This window comes from Populus alba, chromosome 5, assembly GCF_005239225.2.
Source record: "Populus alba chromosome 5, ASM523922v2, whole genome shotgun sequence".
Lineage (NCBI taxonomy): Eukaryota > Viridiplantae > Streptophyta > Magnoliopsida > Malpighiales > Salicaceae > Populus > Populus alba.
Genome location: NC_133288.1, coordinates 4719050 through 4743227, shown reverse-complemented (window position 1 = coordinate 4743227; position 24178 = coordinate 4719050). Strand labels below are relative to the sequence as shown.

Below are 24178 nucleotides of genomic sequence, written 5' to 3'. Positions count from 1 at the left end.
GCAGGCATAGCATACACATCAATTCTAAAGAATAGTTATTTTGTCAAGGCCAAAAAATAGCTGACAAATATAAAGGAAGCAAAACGTCAGTAAGCTCTTGGAACCCTAAATTTTTGCAGCTTAGAAGCATCGCATTCATATAATTGCTGAGCATCAGATAATATATTTGGATTTTTAAATAGCAAGAGTTTCGTGCCCAGCAGACATTGGGCAAACATTGGAAGATTCAAAATGTAAAGATGATTCAACTTGCTAACCAACTTAGCAAAGGAAAAGACAATCATTCATCAGGAAAGAATCACAATGATGAAACTTTCTCCTCTATGGATTCTCTAACAGCCTTTAAAAGTGATGGCATCAACTTCTGATTTGTAACAATGATGCCTGTGTCCAGGTCCAGGTATCTTCCTTTTGAAAAATCTAAGGGGTTCCCTGCAGCATCGGTGACCACTCCCCCAGCTTCTGCAGATGTCATTTGACACAACACATAATGTAAACAAGATGTTGATTCAAATTTTATCCAAAATTTCAAGCACTAAAGGCCTATGACAATATGAAATACCAACACAAATTAGGACATATATGTTAGAGGAAAGCAGTTATTCTGAAGCTCTACAAATTATGGCTACTTCTGTCCTTAACCTGACTTCGGTGCGTGTGACCTTAAAAAATAATGGCAAGTGAATATTTTCTATACCTGCGACCACTATGTATCCAGCAGCATGATCCCATATTTTTTCACGGTAACCTTTATGTGGGAATCGCAGATAAATGACCCCATCTCCTCTGGACAGAGCACCATACTTTGCTTGGCTATCAATTCTAACTGGTGGTGCTTTGACACCAAGTTTCTGTCCAGAAATTAAACATTCAGAATTTTAGAACTAAAATCATTTTTTTTTCTTTTTTTGGAAGAGAGTGATAGAAAGAGGGTTGTGGAAGCATGGAGAGTTGTCATACTTTGGCAATAGAACTGGATAGATCATGCATGGAGTGTGCTGCTTCATATGATTCAAAGAATGATGCTTCTTCAGGATTGTCAATTGAGCTGACTTGCACCTGCACGATACCAAGAAGACATTTGATACAAATCACAGACAACCATGGGAATACATGTCATCTGGAAATAATATATCTAGTGCACTGACCTTCACTGCTGAAGAGCTATCCAGTGAATGCATGTAAGTTCCACCACCAACTACAGAGAAGAAAAGGCAACCAACTGCACCAGGCAAAGAATGTTGAGAGCCACCAGCAATGGAAGTTAATGGAAGATTGGGACAAGCCAAGACACCCAACACTACTGTCCCTTCATCTAGCAATGCTAAAGCTATTGCATATTGATCTCCTCTTAAGAACCTATATAAAATTCCATTAGCATGATTCAATTTGCCATAGCGAGTTCATTGAGCAAATAAAAGAGGAAAATGACAGCCTTGCAAAAAAAAAAGGTGTACATTCAATCAAAAGCATGGATGTTGTAGTTAAGAAGCACAACTTCATCCTATTATGGTGTCGTGGATGCCCACTTCTCACATTGAAAAAAATCATGGTAGCATATGCCTTTACAGCACAGTCATTCATTTCAAAAACCAAGTTTCAAAACTCACCCTTTAGTACCATCTATAGGATCCAGAACCCAGTGTCTGCCTCGAGAACCACCTTCAGATTTGCCACAGTCAATGGCCTTGACAACATCATCCGTGGATAAAGTAGAATCACTATATGATCCATCACTAGCTAGAATATCATTAACAAGTTTTGTAATGCGCTCTAGAGTTTCCTGAGCACCATCCTTGCAGAGATCTTCCGAATCCTAGAAATATTCCCCAAAAGTTATGTTAGTGAATTTGATATATAAACAATGAAAGAAAAAAGCTTCTGCATGTCCTAGAAAAATTCTAAAATTCCTGCCATTTACCTCCTCAGCCACTAATGAAAATAGTTCAGAAGGAAGCTCCCTCTGCAGAACATAACTAACTAGTGCTTGAGAGCCTAGAATCAAAGGAAAGTGTCAAAAAGGGTTATTAACTGCAGTTTCTTTTGTACCAACCTTAAAAGCTGAAAGAAATATATTAAGAAAATAAATTATCCACAGCATAAAGATCTAACAAAAGGCTTTGTTCCAAACAATGAAAAATGGAGAAAATTCAACTAAAACCCAATGCGTCGAGACTGTAGAAGCAAGACATTCACATATTCACTAGAAGAGAATCGTTACAATTAAATGTGGTTCTCATTCACAATACAACTTCAAAGCAGATAAGAAGTAGCATATGTCAAGGTGAAAAACCGCTCATAGATAGCACACCACAACCATCCATAGTAATCAAGTGGATTATAACAAATGGATACATCCCAGCTCCTAAAATTGGCACATGAAAATAGAAACTAAACTTAATTATAGCTTGCCACTTGTCTTTTTGAAATTATAGACATAGCTTTAGAAAATATAACATCCTATGGTAAAAAAGAAAAAAGAAAAAAGCCAACAGTATAAATCATCAGGCTATTGACTAAAAAGCATTTTTAAGCATCTGAAAAAAAAAAAAATTAATGGTCTATCAGTGAAAGGAAAAACAAAGGGTAATGCACATAAGCAACATAATTTCATAGGATTGTTTAGCAGCAAACCATAATCAGCAACTGTGACGGGACTTTTATCTGATTTTGATTGGACATCCGATTGCAAAATAGCTTTTTGCACCTTCTGAAGGAAAGCAAAATTATTTGAAATCAGCTATAGATAACAAGAAAAGATATCCCTATACAAGCTATCTACAAAACTCGTTGCCAGGATGCAAAATGACAGATCATCTGCTCTGAAAAGGGATAAAATCATGTTAACAAGATATAGTTTAAAAAATGAAACAATTAATCACAAGGTGACTAACAAATGCCACAAAAATCAAGTTTCATTGGTCCGAAAGGGGAAGAAAATTATACAGAACACGCACAGGAAACAAAAACACAAATAAGCAAATAAAACCTTAGGATGTGATTATTTATCAATTCAAGCCCAACATCAGGGGAATAATCTCAGATAATCGATTAAACAGGGGGAAAAAAATCTTGGTATATTCTTGGAAGATATATGCTTAAAGCACTTAAGGTGTATTTCAGTATGCAAAAGTCAAATTGCACCTCCAGGCAAACATTTTTCCAAATCCTAAATTTAATCTCCACATGCAAAAAAAAAAAGTTTGAGGGTAATACAGGTTCATAATGCATTCAAAATTGCACTAAATGGAAACCAAATGACCGGAATGAAGACAGGCAATGTTCTTAAGTATTTCAATTTTGAGTATATTAGAGTACGACAATTGCACTTGATATATCAAATATCTAGCACACCAAAGCTGTGTAGCATGAGAAATGATAGAGGCCAAGTGGGAAACCTCACTTTGCAGACTGATATATCTTGTCCTTATACAACACTTTTCTAGGTTTCTCCTCATTATTTCCATTGAGAGTGCTATGCACAAAAGGGTCTATCTTCAGTATAATTCAATCACATCACCGACTGACACCATTTACCAACATATCTCATGTCCCTCCTTGTCTGAATCCCATTGTAAATGTAAAAGGAGGCCAAAAAGAAGTCTTCGAGTATCCTTCACCACACTGCATTTGTTAAGATTTCCACTGAAAACCATGTAAATTTTTCTTGAAATCACCAGCAACGGTAGTTTATATATTGGTGAATATTTTTGTCCCACAAAAACACCTCATCTCAATGGAAGATGAGAATCTGTTGCCCGCAAAATGTATAATAAAAAACATCAGAAAAGCTAACTCCCTCTAACTGTAGCATGCTTTCCATTCAACCATCTCCATATCTTCCCTTTTCCCCCCTTTCAGTCATCCATCCAAAATTTCTCTAAACAAAATAAAAATTATCACAAGAAACAAAGTTTTAACCAGAAAATAAAAACCAAATTCACCACAAGAGTAAAAACAAAATCAAGATTTTGGGTCATGCTCCAAGTAAAGAACTTTATACCCCCCAAACCCACCACACAACAACAACAGATATAACCCAAACAGAAAAAAAAAAATACATGGATTTCAAAATTTTCAAAATGAGGGCATCACTCAAACAACAAATTCAGCATCTGGGTCATGCTCAAATAAAGATCTCACACTCCAAAACCAACCAACACAATCTTTCAACAACGAAAAACACAATACAAAAAATCCAAACAGACCCAATCTAAGAACAACGTACCCTCTAGGCGTACACAAACAAAGAAAAACAGGAAGAGGCAAAGAAAGGGACCGTGCCTGGCAGAGTCGGGCAGCGAGAGAGGCAGCTTTCTTGGCAGCAGCAAGTTCTTTATCGTAAGACATCGATGAAAATGCTGTTAGAATAGAGGGTTTCGTTTTGGTTTTGTTAGAGAAAAAGAGGAGAGGAGAGGAAACAAGAAAAGGGTTTGTTGTGAGAGTGATTTTGGGTTTTGCAATAATGCTTAAAAAATTTATGGACATCCCTGGTAGATGGTAGATCCCTGCTCACTCCTTATTTCTTTATCTTGTCTCTGCTCAAGATTAATAAGACAGTAGTTTGGTTGGTGTGCATGAGTGGCAAGTACCACACGACCACTATGGTTGTGTTTTGTATAATTGTAGCATACCTGTAACAGATCATGTCGGATAACTTTGAGTCAAAGATATCATATTTGAGTTACATCCTACTAACAATCAATTTTCTTCTTATTGTCTAAATTAAGTTTTTAAAATATGTTTTATTATTATTAGAAAGTGGGCAGAATTCTTAACATAAAAATGGATTATAAACCGTAAAAATTGTTTTATGATACTTTTAAAAAAAATAGATTCAAGTTTTAAAAGTTGGTATACAAAAATCTATTAAGTTCTTTTAAATATACGAAATCGTTTGAGGAAGAAACTTAGGTAATCCAACGATATTTCTCTTCATCGAACCAAACAAATGGAGTAGAAAAAACATTCCTTTACTTCAATGAAAAAAACATTACGGAGATTTCTTATCTTTTCATTTATTCTTTATATGTTAAGTTATTTTTAAATTAACTTATTCTCGATCACCTTTGTCTCTTCACAAATAAATAAATAAATAAACAACTCAACATTAACTTCTAAGAATATTAAAATCTTTTTATATAATTTATTTGTTATTATCAAATTAATCAGAAAAAAAATAAATTTTTCTTCTTTTTAATTACATAATAAAATGATTAAAATATTTTTAAAAGTAAAAAAAAAACATAAAAAAATATTTTTGTATTTTCATAATTATTAATTTTTTATTTTAATTTAAGCTGAGGGATAATTTTACATTACATCAAATATAAAAATAATAAATAATTAAAATACACGATAAAACTAAAAAAAAAAAAGAGGAAAAAAATTAAACCATAGTCAAAGATCTATCCTTTAATACCAATATAAGGTTACCCAGTTAATAACCCTTTTTTGACACTTTCCTTTAATACCAATATGAGATTACCACCTTCATTTTTTCTACTTGCTAGTTGAAAAACAACCAAGTATTTGTTATCATTCAGTTTCAACCTTCATCAAAGCCAAGAGTTGGAAAAACTTCAACTAGTTGAAATGCCTTGATTTGTCATCTTATTCATAATTCATAATTCAAGAGAAGTATAGGACTTGATATGGAATGCACTTAAAATAGAGTTCTCTTCTACTTGGTTTAGCACCTCGAAAGAGAGCCTCCAAATGGGGCGGGCTGCCATCGAAGATGAACCGTACTACCTTCTTCTTTCTCTTTCCCTCCATCCCATCTTCCACTCTTTCCTCATTTTCACATGCATGACAAAAGCAAAAGGCTTTCTTTCTTTTTTTCACTTGCCTCTTCATCAAATGCAGCAACTTTACTTCTCATCTCAAATCTTATGTTTTGCAAATGTACAAAAGAATTCAGAGATAAAACACAGATGACTTGCAGGTCTTAGATGATGAGTCATCTGCAATGATGGTGATTGTATCTGTGATTATGACTGCAATTATCACGCCCACTGTAACAATCATATACAGGCCCGGGAGGAGGTTCCTGCCTTACAAATGGAGAACAATTCAGAGGTCAAAACCAGATGCAGAGTTTAGGGTATTAGTATGTGTGCACACTCATCTCAACGTCCCAACAATCAAACCTCTTGGAAGCCTCCCATCCAACTAAAAGGTCCCCCATGTGTGTCTATGTTGTCCACCTAGTTGAACTCACTGGCCGCGCCTCAGCAATGCTTATAATCCATAACACAAGAAAATCTGGCCGCCCAGCCCTCAACTGCACCCAAGCTCAATCTGAAAACATCATCAATGCATTCGAGAATTATGAATAGCAAGAAGATTGTGTTTCTGTGTGACTACCATTTCCTCTTATTCCACCATGCATGAAGACATGTAACTTGGCTGAGGAAAAACTGGTTGTTTTAATTATCATCCCTTTTCACAAACAGCAAACAATTTCTGCCAAGAATCTGCCATTGACATGCTGATTTTCTGCCACTAACATGGAGGATGTCTGAGCATCCAGCAATTAAGCTCACTGTGATGAGGTTCATTCCAGGTGAGGATGCAATAGAACCTGATGACTCTGGAATGCTCACTGTGGAAACAGAGAAAAAAAAAAGAGAAGAACCTTGATGAAGAACATGTTAATGAATTCAGGATCCAGACTGCTCATGATGGGTCCATACGTTACAATGAGAAGGTGGTCAACAATGGTGAGGAAAACGTGGCAGCAATGAGGTCAATGGACAATCATCACGACTTGTTCATAGTGGGTAGAGGACATGTGATGATTTCACCAGTTACAGCGGGCCTTGCAGATTGGAGTGAGTGCACAGAGCTTGGTGCAATTGGGGATTTGCTAGCATCATCAGATTTTGCAGCAACAGTTTTGGTTCTGGTGGTACAACAGTGTCCCGGGTTAGAGCCAGAAGGAGGGGAGTTAGGAACACCTCATGCCCCTGCTCAACCAGAGGAACAGTTCAGCAGCAAGCAGATAGTGAATAGGCCAATGGGGCAACCTGTGTTCAACACATGACCCCAAACACCACATGTTTAGTAATGCGTCATATTTTCTAAAGGAAACAGAGTGAGAAAATATAATCTGGATTATAGTTTGCAAACACTGCCAGATATAGTTTGAAAGTTTTTGTACTTAGCTATAACTCCAACATTTAGCAAGATATATATATATATATATATATATATATATATATATTAATTAACTAATTATTTACTCCTTACAATAGGAATTATTCTCTCATTACATTGGAAGTTACAATTGTGATTTTCCAGCCTCATATGAATTGATTTTGAATTAAGTTTAAAGAAATGGTTAAGAGCAAATCATTATACAGATTGCAAAAGCTGGAAAATGAGCCTAAAATGAGTGCAGCACGACAGTAAGGTTTAATAGTGAGATTTATGTGATCACATCCATTGAGTTTTACAGTAATCATGTAGGCACTCATTAAATTATTAGCACATAGTTTGATAAAGACCTTTGCATGAAGTTGTTTGTAGCACAAAATTCTTCAGAGAGTTTGTTAAGGAGAAAAACTCATAATTGCATCTAGTAAGTGTGAAGGCTTGAGGTAGATTGCATCTCAAAATCACAAATTTCTCATAGCTCTAGTAATCTCATCTTTTCTATGTGGATATCATCTTTTACGGAACTGGTATGGACAGAAATTTTTTGGCTATTTTAAATCCTTTGGTAACACTTCAAATAGAATGGATGTGTGAATGTGGCTGTTTAGTTACAAATCCTGACAGTCCAAATCACTTGTTATAGGCTAATATTAATCTAACTTTTAATATCAAGTTGGTTGATCAAACTTTCACAGTAAAATAGCTAGGTTTGGATAATTCAGTCCATCAAAAAAAAATTATCTCTAATGTTAATCTAAGGCTTCTTATATGCCAAGAATTGCTCTTTTGTTGGACTGGAGTATAATCTGTAGCTTCTTTACCACAACAGTACAGTTGTTGCCTTTAGCCAACAATGCTCCATTGTTTTGTATATCTCAGCAGGCACTGAATTGAGGGCAAAGAGGAAATAGAAGATCAAAAGTCAAGCAAATGCGAACTTCAGAAAAAAACAAAGTTTGAATTTTCATAAAAAATATTAGGCACGGGCATGCTTCTTGAAATCTGTGTGCAAACACTTATGTGCAGATGTATTGTGCCCTCACTGGGAGGCAATTTGGTGTTTGCTAGTTATGCTGATGTTAAAAATCCTGTTTCATCATGTTATTGTCTAATGTCTTTATTTTAACCTGTAATCTTTTATTAGTTACTTCATTTTCAAGTCATATTCTTGTGTTGAACTTGGGTTTTTCTCAGTCACTTCAGGTCAGGCCAACTTCCAAGCAACAGCAAATGCAGTGATTAATCATAAGACATGTCAGTTTTAGGAAGCACTAGTTTTGTTCAATTACCTTTAAGCTTCATCATCCTCACAGTTTGATCTTTCAAAGCAGGGACACTGAAAACAGCCACCCCTGCACCAAAAAAGGAAAATCTTTTATTTGTACGTTCAAGAAAGGAATGGAATAAAATATCAACAAACAACATTCAAAAGATGAGCAGATGAAGGAATATGGAAATGCTAGCATTGACAAGATTCTGCAGCCTATAAATATAAGATATTTTCAGATGAGTTAAAACAGATTGCTCCAATTCCAACTATCTTTCAGTTTATAACTCTACCAGCCTTCGACAGCATACCACAATGAGAAGTATGACTGAATGTAGTATAAACATAACTGTTTTTATAAAAATATGCTTAAAATTAGCTCCATGCCAGGGTTCCGTGAAAGCCTGTTGTTAAAAATCCACGCAAACCAAGTAATAGCACAAATAAAAGGGATATGAAATATTACATGGTTCGGCAAAGCCTACTCCACAAAACTTCACTGTCAAATACAGGATTTACAAACAAATATTAACCACACACACACAAACATCTCACTACCAAAGCACGGTTACACCCAAGAAATCACTCCAAGAAAAAAATACCACACGAATTCTTTTTGGCTAAATACTTTGCCTACTGCACTAATTCTTTTGGTTGCCACCACACACCATCAACATCGGAGACACACATAAACTAGCCACTACACATGCTATTTATACTACCAAAAAATATTTTTCATTAGAAAAAGAATCTTTCTTTCATTAGAAAAAAAATACTTCCAAGTCCAACTTCAACAAGAAAAGTCCTTTTCCTAAACACAATGTGTCAACACATTCCATTCTTGTTTAAGACATCACACCATGCAATTACCAATCTAACCTAAACAAACTCACCAATTTAAGCCACAACTCAACATGCATTGGACAGGACAAGAAGATGAAAAGTTGCATGTTCTACCTCAGGTTTCAATTTTTCTTCAGTTTTAGCAGCTTAGGGTGTCCATTCTACTGATATAGAAAGAAAACTTGTGACTTTGAAGGAACAGCCAATCCCGAACCTTCAAGACCATCCAAACAGGTATGATTAGAATTTCATTCTGATGAATGGAGAATATGAACTGCTAAATGCAGAAAACATTGTTAGAATTCCACCCTTAGTACTAGCATAAGATTTTAAAACAGCTGCTAAGCATGTTAACATTTGTCAGCATAGAAAAGCTAATTTTACTACTGACATATAAAGATCCTGCTCTCAGGTACTCTTTAGAGTGCTATGTATGTGCCCACACACACACACCAATATCACAAACTTACAGCTATGTTGATGCTTATCCCTATACCACGCCCTCCTTTGTACAAAGAGTAGGAATCTTCTTTGGCTTCCAGCACTTTCTGCATGTTCAAAACATGATTACATGTGGCTCTTCAAAAAGCATGCCTTAGGAGGTTCTTAATGTTGGGCCTTAAAGCCTTGATGCCAGCTTCGCTGGTTTCTTGAAAATGATAGTTAATGGCCAGACATCTATCATTTTTATACCTTATTCTGTTCATTGCAGTGAACATCTTCATTTCCATGAACTAAAATCAATGGATTGAAGGGATATTTGACCCACATATAAATCCCTTAGATGCTGTTTACACAATCCAATTCGCCTTTTATTCAAGCTGGGATGAATACAAGTTGAAAATCCTGTCTTCCATCCAGGGAACTTCTGTCTTTCCATCACATGAATGGTATAAACACTTGGTGCTGCAGCTGGACACCCCATAACAAAACAGCTGCAAGGCCGTGACTGACTCACCATTCTTGTTAATGACAGTAAACATAAGCCGCTATAAGAAATTCCATACATCAGTGCCTCATCATTATCAAAAGCTAGAGAGGGAGACTTCTCATGTTCCATCTCTTGTTCTTCCTCTTGGGTGGAAGGGATCCTGCTCAGTTCTAAATCAAAACGTTTCTCTATTGCACTTTCATGAACTCGGTACTTTGCTGCTAAAGTCCGAATGCAAGATTTCCTAACTTGATTCCTAATTATGAGCTTTAACTCAGCAAAGTTCTGGTAATCACTAAACCACCTAAGCCAACGACAAACAATACCCGAAAACCAATCAATGATCTGGATGTCATCTTGTAAAACTAGTTGAGTAATGACACGGGAGTGACCTTGGGAAGAGGTCAATCCATATCGTAACAAACGCTTCTTAATGGCATTAACAGGAGCAATGATCTCAGTAATGGTTTCAGAGGAGGAGCTAGATTTTGGCAAAAGAGCAAGAGTCATTGCAGTCTCAGATTTAACATATTCCTCTGCACGCTTCTGAAATTCATAAAAGGATTCTCTTAGTTCTTGTGGAACAGCCAGTTCAGCAACATACTTGGACAAAACAAACTCCTCACTCTCTGCTGCTTTGGTTTTAATGTCTTTCATCCATACTTTAAGTAGGAACTTGTACCAATGATCAGTTTCCATTCCAGCTTTGCGGAAACAGGAAATTTGGTTCAAAAGAGAGCTGCTATCAGCTAAATGTTTGATCTCTGACTCTTTAACCTTTCTCAAACCATGAGCTAACCATTTCTTCCCAATCCTAACTGTCCCAACATCCCAAGCCTCTTGTTTCTGTGAAGCAAACAGCTTGACTTTCTCTTTTAACTTGTGGGCAGCCCTTATAGCTGGACTTTCTTTCACAGTTCTTCTAATCAAAGTGCCCAAAAAGCAAATTGCTTGAGGTCCGGCACTAGGTAATATTTCTGCTTCACTATCAACATCCAAGTGCAAGCAATTGTGCAAGTAATTTACAACATCCGACTTGAAATCAATTGCAACATCTTTGGATCCAGAAACTGCAAAAAATAACTCATCCATGAAGCGACAAGAATGAATTCTTGAACCCTCCTTACTGCTGTTTTTAATATCATTTCCTTTCAGCTGCCTCCTAAACCAGCTGCGCAACTTGGAGTGGAGCTGCTCTCCACCAAAGTGGACATCTGGATTCAAAGCTTCATATTTCATTGAAAGTCTGTGCAATTCATGGTCAAAAACATCAAGGTATATGTTCATTAATATAGGAGACAACACTCCCTCCTGCGGAAGACCATGGCCTTTTAGGTAACCCCCAAATTCCATATTGAGTACCTGGGCATCAAACATGCCTTGGATAATATCAAATAAGCAGGGGTCTTGTATTTTTTCACCCATTATGGAGATGAGTTTATTAAGGATGCAGGCATCAAGCTTTCTGCTTATGATCAGTGTAAACCACCAGTCAGGGTTGGAGATATCTTTGCTGATGTACTTTAATGCTGAATGATGACCCCGTCCACTTCGGCAACCATGGGATATTTTGGAAAAGTAGGGCCTATAAACAACTTCCAAAACTATTCTAATAGCCTCTTGAACAACTTTCAACTTTAACTTTGGAAGGACAAGGATTTCATCTCTTGCACCCTTTGTTGCAATAGAGAAAGTATTTCCACCAACATCAAAACATCCACCGGAGAGCTCTTTTTCCATGCATTCAAAAGATATGTTATCATTATCTAATGCTATATCGACATTCGCATTGATCCGAATACAATTATAAGCATCATGAAGGGTTTCTTGATTTGCAATCACTTTTGTCATTAGATCTATAAATTTTCCATTAAAATATTGCTCCTTCACCCTCTTTTTTATACGAAGTTCAAGAGACCTCTTAAGCTCCATTCGACTCTTCGCTCTTCTCTCATCAGCTTTGGAGGATTCCTCAACAACAAATGCCAAGTCCTTGGCTAATGTCATTTTTCCAGTACCGTTATCAATGTTATCATTAACTTCTGCAAGAGTAGAATAGTCTGCACAAGCTTTGGATCTTTGTAAGGGTCTTCCTGTTTCAATAAATACAACAAATTAACAAACTAAAACTTTATGAGCAACTATGAAGGACACAATAAGACAATAGAAAGCCCGCCAATTTATCTTTCATGTTACATACAACATTCAACAACAATCCCTGTTAATTTTGGCCAATGGAAAATATGTGAAGTGCAACTAAAAATGATACTTTTCATAGCCAACTACATTATTCTTGCTTGAGTATAACGGGACAATGAATATGTGTGTGCGCGCGCGCGTGTGTGTAAGAAAAGAGAAAAACCCCTTTACCTATTATTTTTCTACTATATTTAAATCCAAAATTATCACAACCATTCTAAAAAAAATCTGAGTCTTTAATCAAACAAAATCAACAAGAGCCAGCAAGTGTATTACAAATCATTCAACAAACAATAGCCTTGCACATCAATTAAAAGAGTAGATTTTAAGAGCTTACCCATATAAGAAATGCCAAATAACTTGACCCTAACAGTATTCATGTTTTGCAATATTCTGCTTCTGGACAATCTTCCTTTGCAAATTCTTGGCAACCCAACAAGCCACATTTTTGTAACTATCACTCACAATCACAAAAACTTATCAACTCCTCATGTGCTGCAACAATAAATTTCAACATTCAAGTGAAAATATAAGAAGTAGTTAGTTCAAACTAACTATAAAAGCATACAAAAATATGAACTGATGAGCAGCAAGTGTCAAATTCTTACAGAAACATTTTATCAAACATGTTGCCTACAATGTTAATAACCCGGGAAGAAAAATTACCTAACGAGATTTAAACTAGTACTTTAGCGGCCCAAATGAGAAAAAAGAAAAAGGTCTTTTAGTAGGAGACTGGAAATATATAGGCTTCTGATGGGCTGTATTTACTGGGCTTGAGCCCTTTGTTTTTAGAGATCCAAGTTTTTGCTGGAAAAAGAATCAATGGATAAGTTTTTATTTAAAATTATGGTAGATATTTTTAAAAAAATATCAAAATAATTTTTATTTTATTTTTTAAATTTTATTTTTAACATCAATATATTAAAATAATTAAAATTTTAATTTATTAACGAACACTAAGTAATTTGATTCCATGAATAATTAATTCTCTTAACAAACACTTTCTCATGTAGTGGCATAAGTAATTATAGCTGAAAAACCACAACTCGAGCGATATTGACTGGTTCTTTTCGGGGAAAAAGTTTCTGGTAAAATTCACTATCATGATTGTTTGCTTTTACAATTCAAAATTGATTCTAAGCACAAGAAGATTAGGTCACCCATATGACATCTTGGGTTCTTCGTGGGGTGTGACATGTTAATTTGTAAAATATATAGATGAAAATGTTATAACATAAAACTATTTCTACTATCTTAACCAATATACTAAACTTTAATGTTGATACAGTGCTTAAAGTTCATTTTTTTTAACCTTGCTTTATAAGAAAAAATATCTTTGAATTTTTTTATATAATTGCTTAATTTATTTTTAAGAAAACTATAATTGTAGATCTTTTCAAGTTTATACAAGTGAATTTAATTAATGTTGTATATTAAAAATGCAACTAATAAGTTTTTTTTTCTTCCAAACAAAGAAGTTATGATTGATACTATAGTTTAAAAACTTGTGTTAGCCTAATTTTGAGAGTTGTAGCTCAACTGATCAGATTATAAGTTTGTTTTTCAAGAGGTTCACCAATTTGAGTCTTACAATCTTATGACCATTGGAGGTTTATATGGTCGTTAACTTCAGTACTCATGGGATTAGTCAAGGTGTGCGCAAGCTAACCCAAATACTCACATTAATCTAAAAAAATAAAGTTTGTGCTAACCTAGTGGGTCAACCTATAACTTATTTGGCCCGAGACCAGAACCAAACTGGGTTTATAAAAAAAAAAAAAATGAAAAAACTTGGTGATTGGTAAAAAAATTCCGGGTTGACCGTATCAAAAACCCACTTACAAACCATTAATTATTATTTTTTTATCAAAATCTATATATATATATATATATATTTTTTTTTTTTTTTTTTATTTTTGGGGGGTCATTTTGGGTTGACAGGTCACATAATCTAGATTTTCTCCTGAATTGATGTAGGATCGAGTTTAAAAATTCTGATTTTTTTTAATCCAATTTTTATGTCTTCTTTTGATCTTTGACTAGCCTCTTACTACACTAAACAATAATTTAATTTAGACAACTAGTTGCAGTTGAATTGTTCAAATAGCAGACAAGCTAGCGTTCAAAGGACAAATTTTCTTCAAAAATAATTTTCTAGTTTTAAAGTTTCATTTAACACTTTGTTTTGTCTTATTGGTGTCCGTCTCTTTCTTGCTATAACCGACACAAGTATGCAACTTATACCTTCAAATTTCTCTCACAGATTTGGGTAAGATAATTTTGTTTTCTTTTTTCTTGTTTTTTTTTTTTATTAACTTGAGTATTTGGGTCAACTTGCGCGTACCTCGACTGATCCCATGAGCTTTGAAGTTAACGATCATATAAGTCTTCAGTGACACTGAGGTTTGTAAGACTTGATCTGGTGATTTTTAGAGAGCAAACCTAAAACCTGACTAGTTGAGTTACACCCTTCAAGGTTAATATAATTTTGTTTTCTTAAAAGAGGGAATAATGGGCTTAATAATTAAAACAAGGCAAAGGAAGAGTTGTTGGTAAAATTTGTTTCTAAATTTATCAGTAATATTTAAATTATAATTTATTCTACTATTTTATTTTTTCTCTCTCTCTCCATAAGCTCTTTGCAAAAAATAGTAGAACCCTTATAAATTCGGCCACCCAACACTCAGTCTATCAAGATCTTTGTTTTAATTCAATTTTTTTTAGGATTCCCTATATTAAGTAAGAAAAACTATCCATTTTTTGTTCCAACTCAATTTTAAAATGTTAGTTTTTATTGCATATTCTTATAGTATATGTAATTTGTTTGTGTGTTTACTTATTTTATAGTTTTTTTCCCTTAGAAATTTATCATGTGAATGTATAATTTGTATATTTTAGGGTTCGTTTGAGATTTAAAAAATTATATTTGTTTGTAATTTGATGAAATTTATTTTGAATTTGTAAATTAGGTGTTTTGTGATGAAATAAATTATGGCTTATTTAATGGTTACGTTTTATATTTTGTTAATTTTATTGTTGAGTTGAAAATTTTAGTAAACGTGTAGGAATTTAAATTTATGTAGATAATTAATAATGATTTAATAGTATTATTAAAATAGATTAAGTAAGTTTGAGTTAAACCAATGTTAACTAATTTATTTAGTTTATATAATTAATTAATACATGGTGTCATCAATATTATATCTAAGTTTAATATAATTAATGAATAATCATTCATATGTGTATCGAGATTCACCCGAAAGGTTGCGTCAGATGGATTATTGTAATAGGAATGAGGGTTTTATTAATTACGCAGTATCTAATCCAAGAAATATTAGATGTCTATGTAAGAGGTGTAAAAATAAAAAAGTTTCTTGATCGAGATGTTGTAATGAAGTATCTTCTATAAAAATGGTTTATAAAGAAAACTTGTGTTGGTTTGCACATGTAGAACCATATGTTCCTTACGAGACCATAATAGAAAGAATGGTTAGGTCAACTTTTAATTCTAGCAACATGAACGGAGTTATAGATGACAATATTAATCCTTATACAAATATGATTATGGATGCGATGAGAATGAATCAAGGTTATGTATATGAATGTTGAATCATAGATGAAGAACCATAGGCAAAAGTAGCCAAGTTTTTTGTCTTTTAAAATATTTTGATCAATATGGGATGAGTGCACAAATCACAATAAATCATTGGTTGTTGCATAAATGTTCATTATTAAGTCAAATAAAGGGCAAGTGATGCCGATTAAGATAAAATTTTCAAATAGAACGAGAAGAATTTTACCTCAAATGAATAGCCCAAAAGAGAACTTTTATGTTGTTAAATTTATGATGAAACTCATCGGCCTAAGGTACCATAAAATTAACATGTGTCTAAATTTCTGCATATTGTACTACCTTAAACATAAAGACTTAATCGAGTGTAGAACATAGAATGCTCATTATAAATCTGGAACTAGCAGGGGAAGGACTCTTGGTACGTATAGAAAACTTAGATACTTCTCAATCATTCCTAGACTGCAAAGGTTATTCATGTCTCCAAAGACTGTTGAGCACGTGACATGATATCATTTACATGATGTGATGGATGTAGTTATGAGGCACTCATCCAATGGTGAAGCCTGAAAATATTTTAATATGATGTATCCTCAGTTTCCAATGAAATTAAGAAACACATATCTAGGGTTATGTATAGACAAATTCAATCAAATTGGGTCATTTATTGCTCTTTATTCTTATTGGACAGTGATAATCATGGTTTAGAACTTGCCATCAAGGATGTGTATAAGACTGGAGTTCATGTTTTTCTCTACAACCATACCCGATTCTAATAATCCAGATCAGAATATAAATGTTTATTTTCGACTGTTGATTGATAGTTGAAGCAGTTGTGGTCATCTAGAACTTTGACTTATGATGTTTTGAGGAAATAAATTTTCAAATGAATATAGCTTGGATGTAGATTATTAATGATTTTCACGTGTTTGGAATAGTTTCTAGTTAGAAAATTAGTATGTCCATACTATATGAAAGATGGTAAGGCCTTCACATCAACAAATAGTGATAAATCATTTTTTTTTTTTATTGCCACCGTCGATTCTTGCTAACAAATCATAAGTACAAAAGGAACAAAATTGGCTTATTTGTTGGTAAAGTCATTATCAGGTGAAGAATTATATGGCTTGGTGTTACAGAACGATAATATTGTGTTTAGTTTTCAATCTAGTAAATAGAAGTTTCCTAGTTTTGGTGTGAACCATAATTAGATAAAGTAAAGTATTTTATAGGAGTTTTCTTATTGAAAGATCAATATCTTTTGCCATAATCTTCATGACATGCATATTGAAAAGAACATGTTTGAAAATATTTTTAACATGATTATGGACATGAAAGATAGAATCGATGTACCTTTGTTTTGTTATAGTAAAAATATAAATTTGGTTTATGATGAGTCACGAGTCGTAAAGCCTAGCTTCTCCTTAGACAAGACTGCATAATCATTTGTATACCAATGGTTTAGGAGTCTATGTTTTCTTGATGAACATGTTTCAAACATATCTAGATTGGTGAATTTGGAGAATTGTAGATTGCATGAAATGAAGAGTTATAAGTGTCATATATTTATGCAAACACTCATTTTACTTGCTTGTCAGGATTTATTGTCATAATAGATATGAGATGCATTCACAAAAATCAATCATTTTTTTATAGACATATGCTTTAATAAGTTGCATACACAATGCATTGAGAGGCTTAAAATGGATATTGTCCAAACAATCTGCAAACTTGAGATGATATCCCTTTTATTTTTTGACTCAATAGAGCATCTACTCATACATTTACCGTTTGAGGTAAAAGCTGGAAACCCTGTCCAGTATAGATGGATGCATCAATTCAAAAGGTTAATGATTACGTATGCATCGTAATTAAATTTCTATCGTCTTCTTCTTTTTCTAAAAATTCAAAACGTTCATTTAATTCCACGTCAATACTTGTTCAACATTAAGAGAAAAGTAAAAAAAAAACAAGGTGCATGTTGAGGCTTCAATATATGAGGCTTATATTGTATTATCTCAACATTTATCTCATATTATTTCAAGCCTCACGTGAGAACAAAAATAAACAGCATGCCAAGGTATGGCAACGGTGGAAAATGCCTACGAGTGAGAACTTGTCAATATTTTCTCATTCTAGATATCTTTTAATGAAAAATTAAAATTATGAGGGGAAGATATTTGATAAAAATTGAATTCAGACATGCACATAATTATGTGTTCTTGGTGTTCTTTAATTTATGTTTGATCATTTTTGTTCAAGAATTTTGATTTTTTGTAGTTTTTTGGTGTTTAATCTATTTTTTTACTTTGGTTTTGTTTTGGGTCAAACCATGATTTTTTGTTCAGTTTATAGTCAAACAAAAAATTTCAGGTTAACGTGATCATGTCAAAATCAGGTCAAGGGGTTTAAGACCTTGTTTTGTTTGCCATGTTTTTTTAAAAGGTTTTTTTTTTTTTTAGTTTAGAGGTGTGTTTGAAAAAAAATCCTCTTAGGCCTATTTTGATTGTTTTTATTACGAAGAGAAATGAGTTTTTTTTGTCAAACAAAACCTAAAAAAAATAAAAAATAAATATTTTTAAAGGTGTATATGGCCAAAATTCTAAAATTTTCATATATATATGCATTTTTTTATCATGCTTTGAAAAAAAACAAGAATTAATCAAAGGGTATCAAAACTAGTTTATGATTATCCATTAGAACTTAAACTATATTTCCTAAACACAAAAAAAAAAAAATATTTTGTTTCTTTTAATATACATTATTATGAACTTATATATAGGATGTATTCTTGATATTAAATAAATAATAATAAAAAAAAGACAGTTCATTTTATTTTTTATGTTTTACATTAGAATGATTATGTTTTAATCTAATAAGATAAGAATCTTCTTATTTAGGAGAACTTTTCTTAAACCCTATAAAGACCAATGGTTAGAAAATACAACATTACCTTAGTTTAAATCAGACAAATAAATAATAAATTTTATTTCTGGTAAGGCTTACTAGGGGTGTTAATATATTTCATTTATACAATCAGTCCCCTTACTTAGACTCTAAGATCAATTAGGGTTTCTAGTGACCAAAATATTAGGTGGCAAATCTCATTTTTTATTATTATTATTATTAATAAAGAACAAGAATTTATTGTCCTTTCCACCCATATCTTTCCCAGTAATCTTGATCCGGGAGGATGATTGTTGCAACATCGAACACATGCGACAACTATAGTATAATATTTCTACCACACTTCAAACCCACTTCCTTCAACCTAACCCCATTTAAGTTCCTTCTTTCAAGTTATTCAGTGGTTTTTATGCAATATCATAAGATTTATAGTTCCATTAACAAGCGCACTAGCAGATCCATTTCATTCATTTTCGCATGCGAAGTGAATGATAATATTTTTTTTTATTACATCCATTTTTAAAAAAATTGTTATTTCATATGAATATGTTTAACTAACAACAATTTTCTCTTGCAGATTATGATTCTTGGATGTAAACCAAGACCAATGGAGCTTTTTGTAGAAACTCACATGCAAAATGATGTCCGTTGAAAAGAGGTTTAACAGCTCATAGATAACCTAACTCATAAGTTCGTGATATGTTGGATTTCAACAACTTCTTTTCTACATCTATTATTTTCATATAACTATGACTTTTTTTCAGAAAACATCTAACATCTGGTTACAGGAGAGATACGGGGATAGTCTTTCAACCCATTCGAAACTTGGTCTATAATTGTGGTTAGAGGTAGGATCATCTAATGAATCCATAGAAATCAAGTTTACAGTATCTCAAACTCTACAGCCGAGGACTTGCAGACGGCTTGAAGTGTCTCAACTATTAGATGCTCGCAATCAGTTATGAGCACTCACATTACGGGGTTCGAAGCGATTTTGAATCAACAAGTTGAAACTCAGACGACCTATCTTGTTGTTGAGATAGAATGACTTAGTACTAAGATAGAATAAAGACCTACCTCCTCTTCATTCTCCTTCAACCCCTCTTTTGTAGATGAATTGTATTTAAACTAATAAGTTTTTAAAGCTATAATAAACATTTAATTTGATTTTATTTTATTTTAATTTCTTTTAATTATTTTCTACTCTGTTTATTATATTTAAGAAAGTATTTTAATAAAATTATTGATGATTTTACCGATAAATTAAGTTCGTTGGTATATTTTAGATAGTTGGAAAGGAATTACTGGAAATACCACTAACACTATTTAACTATTTGCGGTTTAGTTTCGTCAGTAATATTTAAAAAAATCACGATAGAATTACAAACAGGTTTTTTTGTCGGTGATGTCATATTCACCAAGGAATTAACGATGGAATAGAGCGGGTATTTTTTTTGTTTGACATGTTTTTTCTATTTATAAATTCATCGATGATTATATTACTGACGAATTCACCGACAAAATATAAACCATCAGCAATAAAATTTTCAATAAATAGTAATTGTCTGCGAAACCTGTTGATAAAAGTCATGCCAATGGGATCAATGTCTAATTACCAATATAATACTTCACCGGTAAATCACAACACTCTGATAGTGAATTTCCTTCAAACTCACATTCATCATCTCATCCCATGATTTTACCCAATGGAAGAAATCTGGATCCCACGAGCTGCTGTAAATTGACAAAACAAAGTGGTAGAATATGAAATGTTGGCAAGTCAAAAAGTCATTGCCAGGAAAACTAAAAATAAATGGATTGATTCTATTTTGCCTGCAAGAATTGGGTCCACCATTGCTTGGTGATATTCACCAATACATATTCTTTTCTTCGTGATATTCACCAACACATATCTTTGTGCCCACCAATTTCCAAGTTAAAAAATCAGATTCCTCAGGACAAATCATCAATTGAATTTGGTTAAAAAAAGCATGTTTGAATGCAAGTTGGCTAGCTTAATTATAAATGTGGCTCACGTTTCAAGAAACCTGCTGCAAGCATTTGGGAAAAAGTTGCATCTTTCAGAATTTGATCAAAAGGGTGCGTTGAAATTATGTTTAAAAAAACTTATGGAATCCTTTTGTAATATCATTTGGGCATGCTTTTTAGTCTTTCACCATCCAGATGGTGTTTGAAATGATTGTAAAATTCTGAGAATCCAGCCATTTTTTTTCTTTTTTTTCAAATGAGTAATGAATGAACTTCGAAGCCCTTTCCTTTATGTTATGATCTTTTAAGTAGTTCAAGGACTAATGCCCCATGCTTTACGGAGGCCCCCATACCTACTGATCTTTCCAACTACGATGAAATGATTTAAAAACAAACTTTGCAGTGATCAAACTAGCTAGTTCTGTTTTTCCATATTGGAGGAAAGCTGATATTATTATTATTACAGCAGCTAGTGCTTTCCCATGTTATTGCCACTCCCGTGAGTCTTGTGACCAGCATTACGTCTCCCGGTCCCTCTCTCTTGTAAAGACCACTTCATTTTCAACTGTTGTAGGGTGGATTCAAACTTCAAAGACATCAACAATTATTAGCTTTTTTCTTCATGTGGGCCAGTTTTGACTGCATTGACAGATCGACATGGAGAGAGAGGAGAGAACAAGGCTTGGGGACCATTCCCTGTATTTAATCTATATTACTGGTTGCTATCTCTTGCACTTTCACTAAGATAAGACCCATACTTTTTGGTCTTCCTTAGTGTTTGTTGCTTGTGCTCTAATCTAACTTCTTCAACTAAGATTGTACTTTTGCTCCTCTCTCGCTCGCTCTCTCTGTCTCTCTCTCTTATCTATAAAGAAAACTTCTCTTCTCCCTCTTGTAAGCCTCTGATGCTGCTTTTGCTAACTTGAGGTGGTAGCGGAGGAGCCTTTTCCTCCCATCTTTCCTTCTTTGCTTGCATTTCTTTTCCTTTTTATTTTCCTCATGCCAATGGTAACTTAGTTTCACTTCACAATCAACTGTCATTTATGCACTTCGGACCTCGGTATCTGTACTGAAAAGAAAAGAGCCCACTTCCACTATGTTTGTTGCGGTTTTTTAATTTGTGAGTGCTCTTTAAGGTTTGTCTTTTTAACACCTAGTTCTTGCATTGTAGATTACTAAGTAATTAGCTTCTTCATTTCAATAATTCCTGTTCGCCAATAACTTTAGCTACCATCCATTTGTTAGATAGTGATAAATGTTTTAGCCAATAGTACGTACCCTCTCTTCACCACCAATAGCATCTCTTGTTTTTGGCTCTAGAAAATCATTTGTTTGTTCTTCCTACATGGAAGAAGCAGAAATGACCATACCCCACTTGTTCATGTGTCCAATTAGTCTAGAATTGATCAAAGATCCAGTAACTCTATGTACGGGCCAAACTTATGACAGATCTAGCATAGAAAAATGGCTTGCTGCTGGTAATCTTACATGCCCTGTCACAATGCAGAAACTTCAGGATCCATCCATGGTTCCTAATCACACTCTTCGCCATTTGATTGATCAGTGGCTGCAAATGGGCACTCAGTTTGATCCTGTTTTGTGTACAATTGATTGCTTAGCCTCGTTGAAGAAAAATCTTGAATCAGATGAAGCTACCTTGGAGAACAAGTGTCAAACACTCCAAAAAATCCAAGCTCTAACAGAGGAATCACAATCTGGAAACTCTTGCTTGCTTCAATTAGGCTTCTTGCCTTTATTATTGGAACTACTTTTTGGAAAAACAGAATCCAAACTGTCTCAAGAATGTGTTAAGTTTGCAGAACAAGCTCTTTCTTGGGTCCTAAGATTGATGTCACCCGGCGAGTACGAGTATTTAAATATGCTAAACGAAGAGTCTAAATTGGAGTCCTTCCAGGTTTTGTTTGACCAAGGAACTGGCAAGATCAAGAGGAGTTTGTGCCAAGTAATAGAGGCAATATCATCATCCATGGAGACAAGAGAACTCTGTGCTAAGCTTGGCAAAAACCGCAAACTCTTGAAAGGGCTGATTCTTCTTGTTCACCCAACATATGAGGCTTCTGACTCCGGAATTAAAGCTATATCTGCACTATGCTGCTTGGAATCAAATAGACAGAATTTGGTTCAAGAAGGTGTGATAAGTAGACTCTTGACCTACATTTTCGATTCTGAAAGACATGAAAGGAATTTGGCACCTAAAGCATTGTCGACAATCGAGCTTCTTCTAGAACTAGAGAGTGCAAAAGCGGCTTTGATCAATAACCCTAATGGTATTAAAGCTCTCATTAAGATGGTCTTTAGGTTTTCAGAGCACGAAGGCAGCGAAAGCGCTGTTCAATCGTTGACGATTATATGCACAGATTCTTTACAGGCACGAGACGAAGCAATTAGTGCAGGAGTTTTGACTCAATTACTTCTGCTTTTGCAGAGCCAGTGTAGTGCTAGGACTAAAACAAAAGCAAGAATGTTACTCAAGCTGCTTAGGTCCAGGTGGGATTAGGAACCTAAACATTTGTAATCCACAAGAGTTTGGGCGTTTTTATCCCTACTTCCTGGTGTATTGGCTTCATGTGATCTTTGTATAGATTAAAGAAGTCTCCATGTTTCTATATATGTTATCAGTCATTAAACATTCATTAATCACTCAAAAAATCCCTTTACCCTGACTGGATTCATGTTATGCCAAATTGCATTATATGGATGAGTGTCCTGTGCCAGATCCCTACCCCCTCTTCACTTGATAATTTATACACATTTCTTGTCCTGGAGATTGATTCGAAATAATGTATTATGTAAATTTGCTCGTTATCAGGTTAACTAGTCAATTATTGTTATTAAAATTACTTTTTTTCTCTTAAATATAAATTATTATTGTCGACTCAGTAAGATTTAGACAGATTAATAAAATTGTTAAAAATCTGGTCAAGTTAATATTTTTTTGATTCAATTTAAAATTCAGTATGAGTCAAGTTCATAGACTTCTCGCGTCAACTTGCCAAATTAGACCAGGTTTAACACTTATACATTTGAGGTCTTGCTTTGTGATGTGTTGTTGAAATATCATTTTCTCTGAAGTACCAAATCAGAAAAAGAAAATTGCCCCCCAATAAACCATCGACCAAGAACTGAAAGCACAACCTATCTGTCAAAAGATAAAGTTCATGCCCGTGATTCACATGGTTCGACCCAAAAACAATCAAAGCAGCATTGATGCCAGAGAAAGCTGGCATTGTCCCAAATACATGATATTATGGTAACTGAAATTGATGGAACTGAAAGTTCTTGTCTA

At 33.9% G+C, this 24178-nt stretch overlaps 3 protein-coding genes and 1 pseudogene across 12 annotated transcripts; 2 read left to right on the top strand and 2 right to left on the bottom strand.

The window, feature by feature from the left end:
- Window positions 1-61: 61 nt before the first annotated feature.
- LOC118030467 (3'(2'),5'-bisphosphate nucleotidase 1) lies at window positions 62-4628 on the bottom strand. Its single transcript, XM_035034587.2, has 8 exons — window positions 4285-4628; window positions 2635-2710; window positions 1922-1995; window positions 1611-1816; window positions 1149-1359; window positions 961-1059; window positions 698-851; window positions 62-462 (listed from the first exon to the last, which is right to left on the bottom strand). The coding sequence occupies exons 1-8, from the start codon at window positions 4486-4488 to the stop codon at window positions 299-301; spliced, it is 1188 nt and encodes a 395-aa protein (XP_034890478.1). The 5' UTR covers window positions 4489-4628; the 3' UTR covers window positions 62-298.
- Window positions 4629-5740: 1112 nt separating this feature from the next.
- LOC118031875 (cation/H(+) antiporter 15-like) lies at window positions 5741-7208 on the top strand (annotated as a pseudogene).
- LOC118030413 (nuclear intron maturase 4, mitochondrial) lies at window positions 6840-13100 on the bottom strand. Of its 8 annotated transcripts, none has more exons than XM_035034535.2 (6): window positions 13068-13099; window positions 12739-12896; window positions 9742-12295; window positions 9386-9485; window positions 8451-8513; window positions 6840-6971 (listed from the first exon to the last, which is right to left on the bottom strand). In XM_035034535.2, exons 2-3 carry the CDS (start codon window positions 12845-12847, stop codon window positions 9993-9995), a joined length of 2412 nt encoding a protein of 803 aa, XP_034890426.1. In that variant the 5' UTR covers window positions 12848-12896; window positions 13068-13099; the 3' UTR covers window positions 6840-6971; window positions 8451-8513; window positions 9386-9485; window positions 9742-9992. The 8 variants fall into 8 exon arrangements, with proteins under 8 accessions (XP_034890426.1, XP_034890440.1, XP_073265280.1 ...); XM_073409179.1 differs by having other exon boundaries at window positions 6893-7031; window positions 12739-12855; window positions 13068-13100; XM_035034512.2 differs by having other exon boundaries at window positions 6893-7031.
- An 8536-nt stretch (window positions 13101-21636) lies between these two features.
- Window positions 21637-23675, top strand: LOC118030399 (U-box domain-containing protein 26). 3 transcript variants are annotated; one of them, XM_035034504.2, is made up of 2 exons: window positions 21637-21991; window positions 22379-23675. In XM_035034504.2, the coding sequence occupies exon 2, from the start codon at window positions 22397-22399 to the stop codon at window positions 23387-23389; it is 993 nt and encodes a 330-aa protein (XP_034890395.1). In that variant the 5' UTR covers window positions 21637-21991; window positions 22379-22396; the 3' UTR covers window positions 23390-23675. The 3 variants fall into 3 exon arrangements, with proteins under 3 accessions (XP_034890395.1, XP_034890386.1, XP_034890377.1); XM_035034495.2 differs by having other exon boundaries at window positions 21637-22007; XM_035034486.2 differs by having other exon boundaries at window positions 21637-23674.
- The last annotated feature ends 503 nt before the right edge of the window (window positions 23676-24178 follow it).

Bases quoted from the DNA above. Each gene is read 5' to 3' on its own strand.
- LOC118030413 (XM_073409179.1), bottom strand. From the start codon at position 12,847: ATGTGGCTTGTTGGGTTGCCAAGAATTTGCAAAGGAAGATTGTCCAGA. The intron at 12,296-12,738 runs GTAAGCTCTTAA...TTATTGAAACAG, and splicing joins ATTTGGCATTTCTTATATGG to GAAGACCCTTACAAAGATCC.
- LOC118030399 (XM_035034486.2), top strand. From the start codon at position 22,217: ATGGAAGAAGCAGAAATGACCATACCCCACTTGTTCATGTGTCCAATT.
- LOC118030467 (XM_035034587.2), bottom strand. From the start codon at position 4,488: ATGTCCATAAATTTTTTAAGCATTATTGCAAAACCCAAAATCACTCTC. The intron at 2,711-4,284 runs GCACGGTCCCTT...GCTTTCCTTCAG, and splicing joins TCGCTGCCCGACTCTGCCAG to AAGGTGCAAAAAGCTATTTT. The intron at 1,996-2,634 runs GTTTGCTGCTAA...CTTTGATTCTAG, and splicing joins CGTCACAGTTGCTGATTATG to GCTCTCAAGCACTAGTTAGT.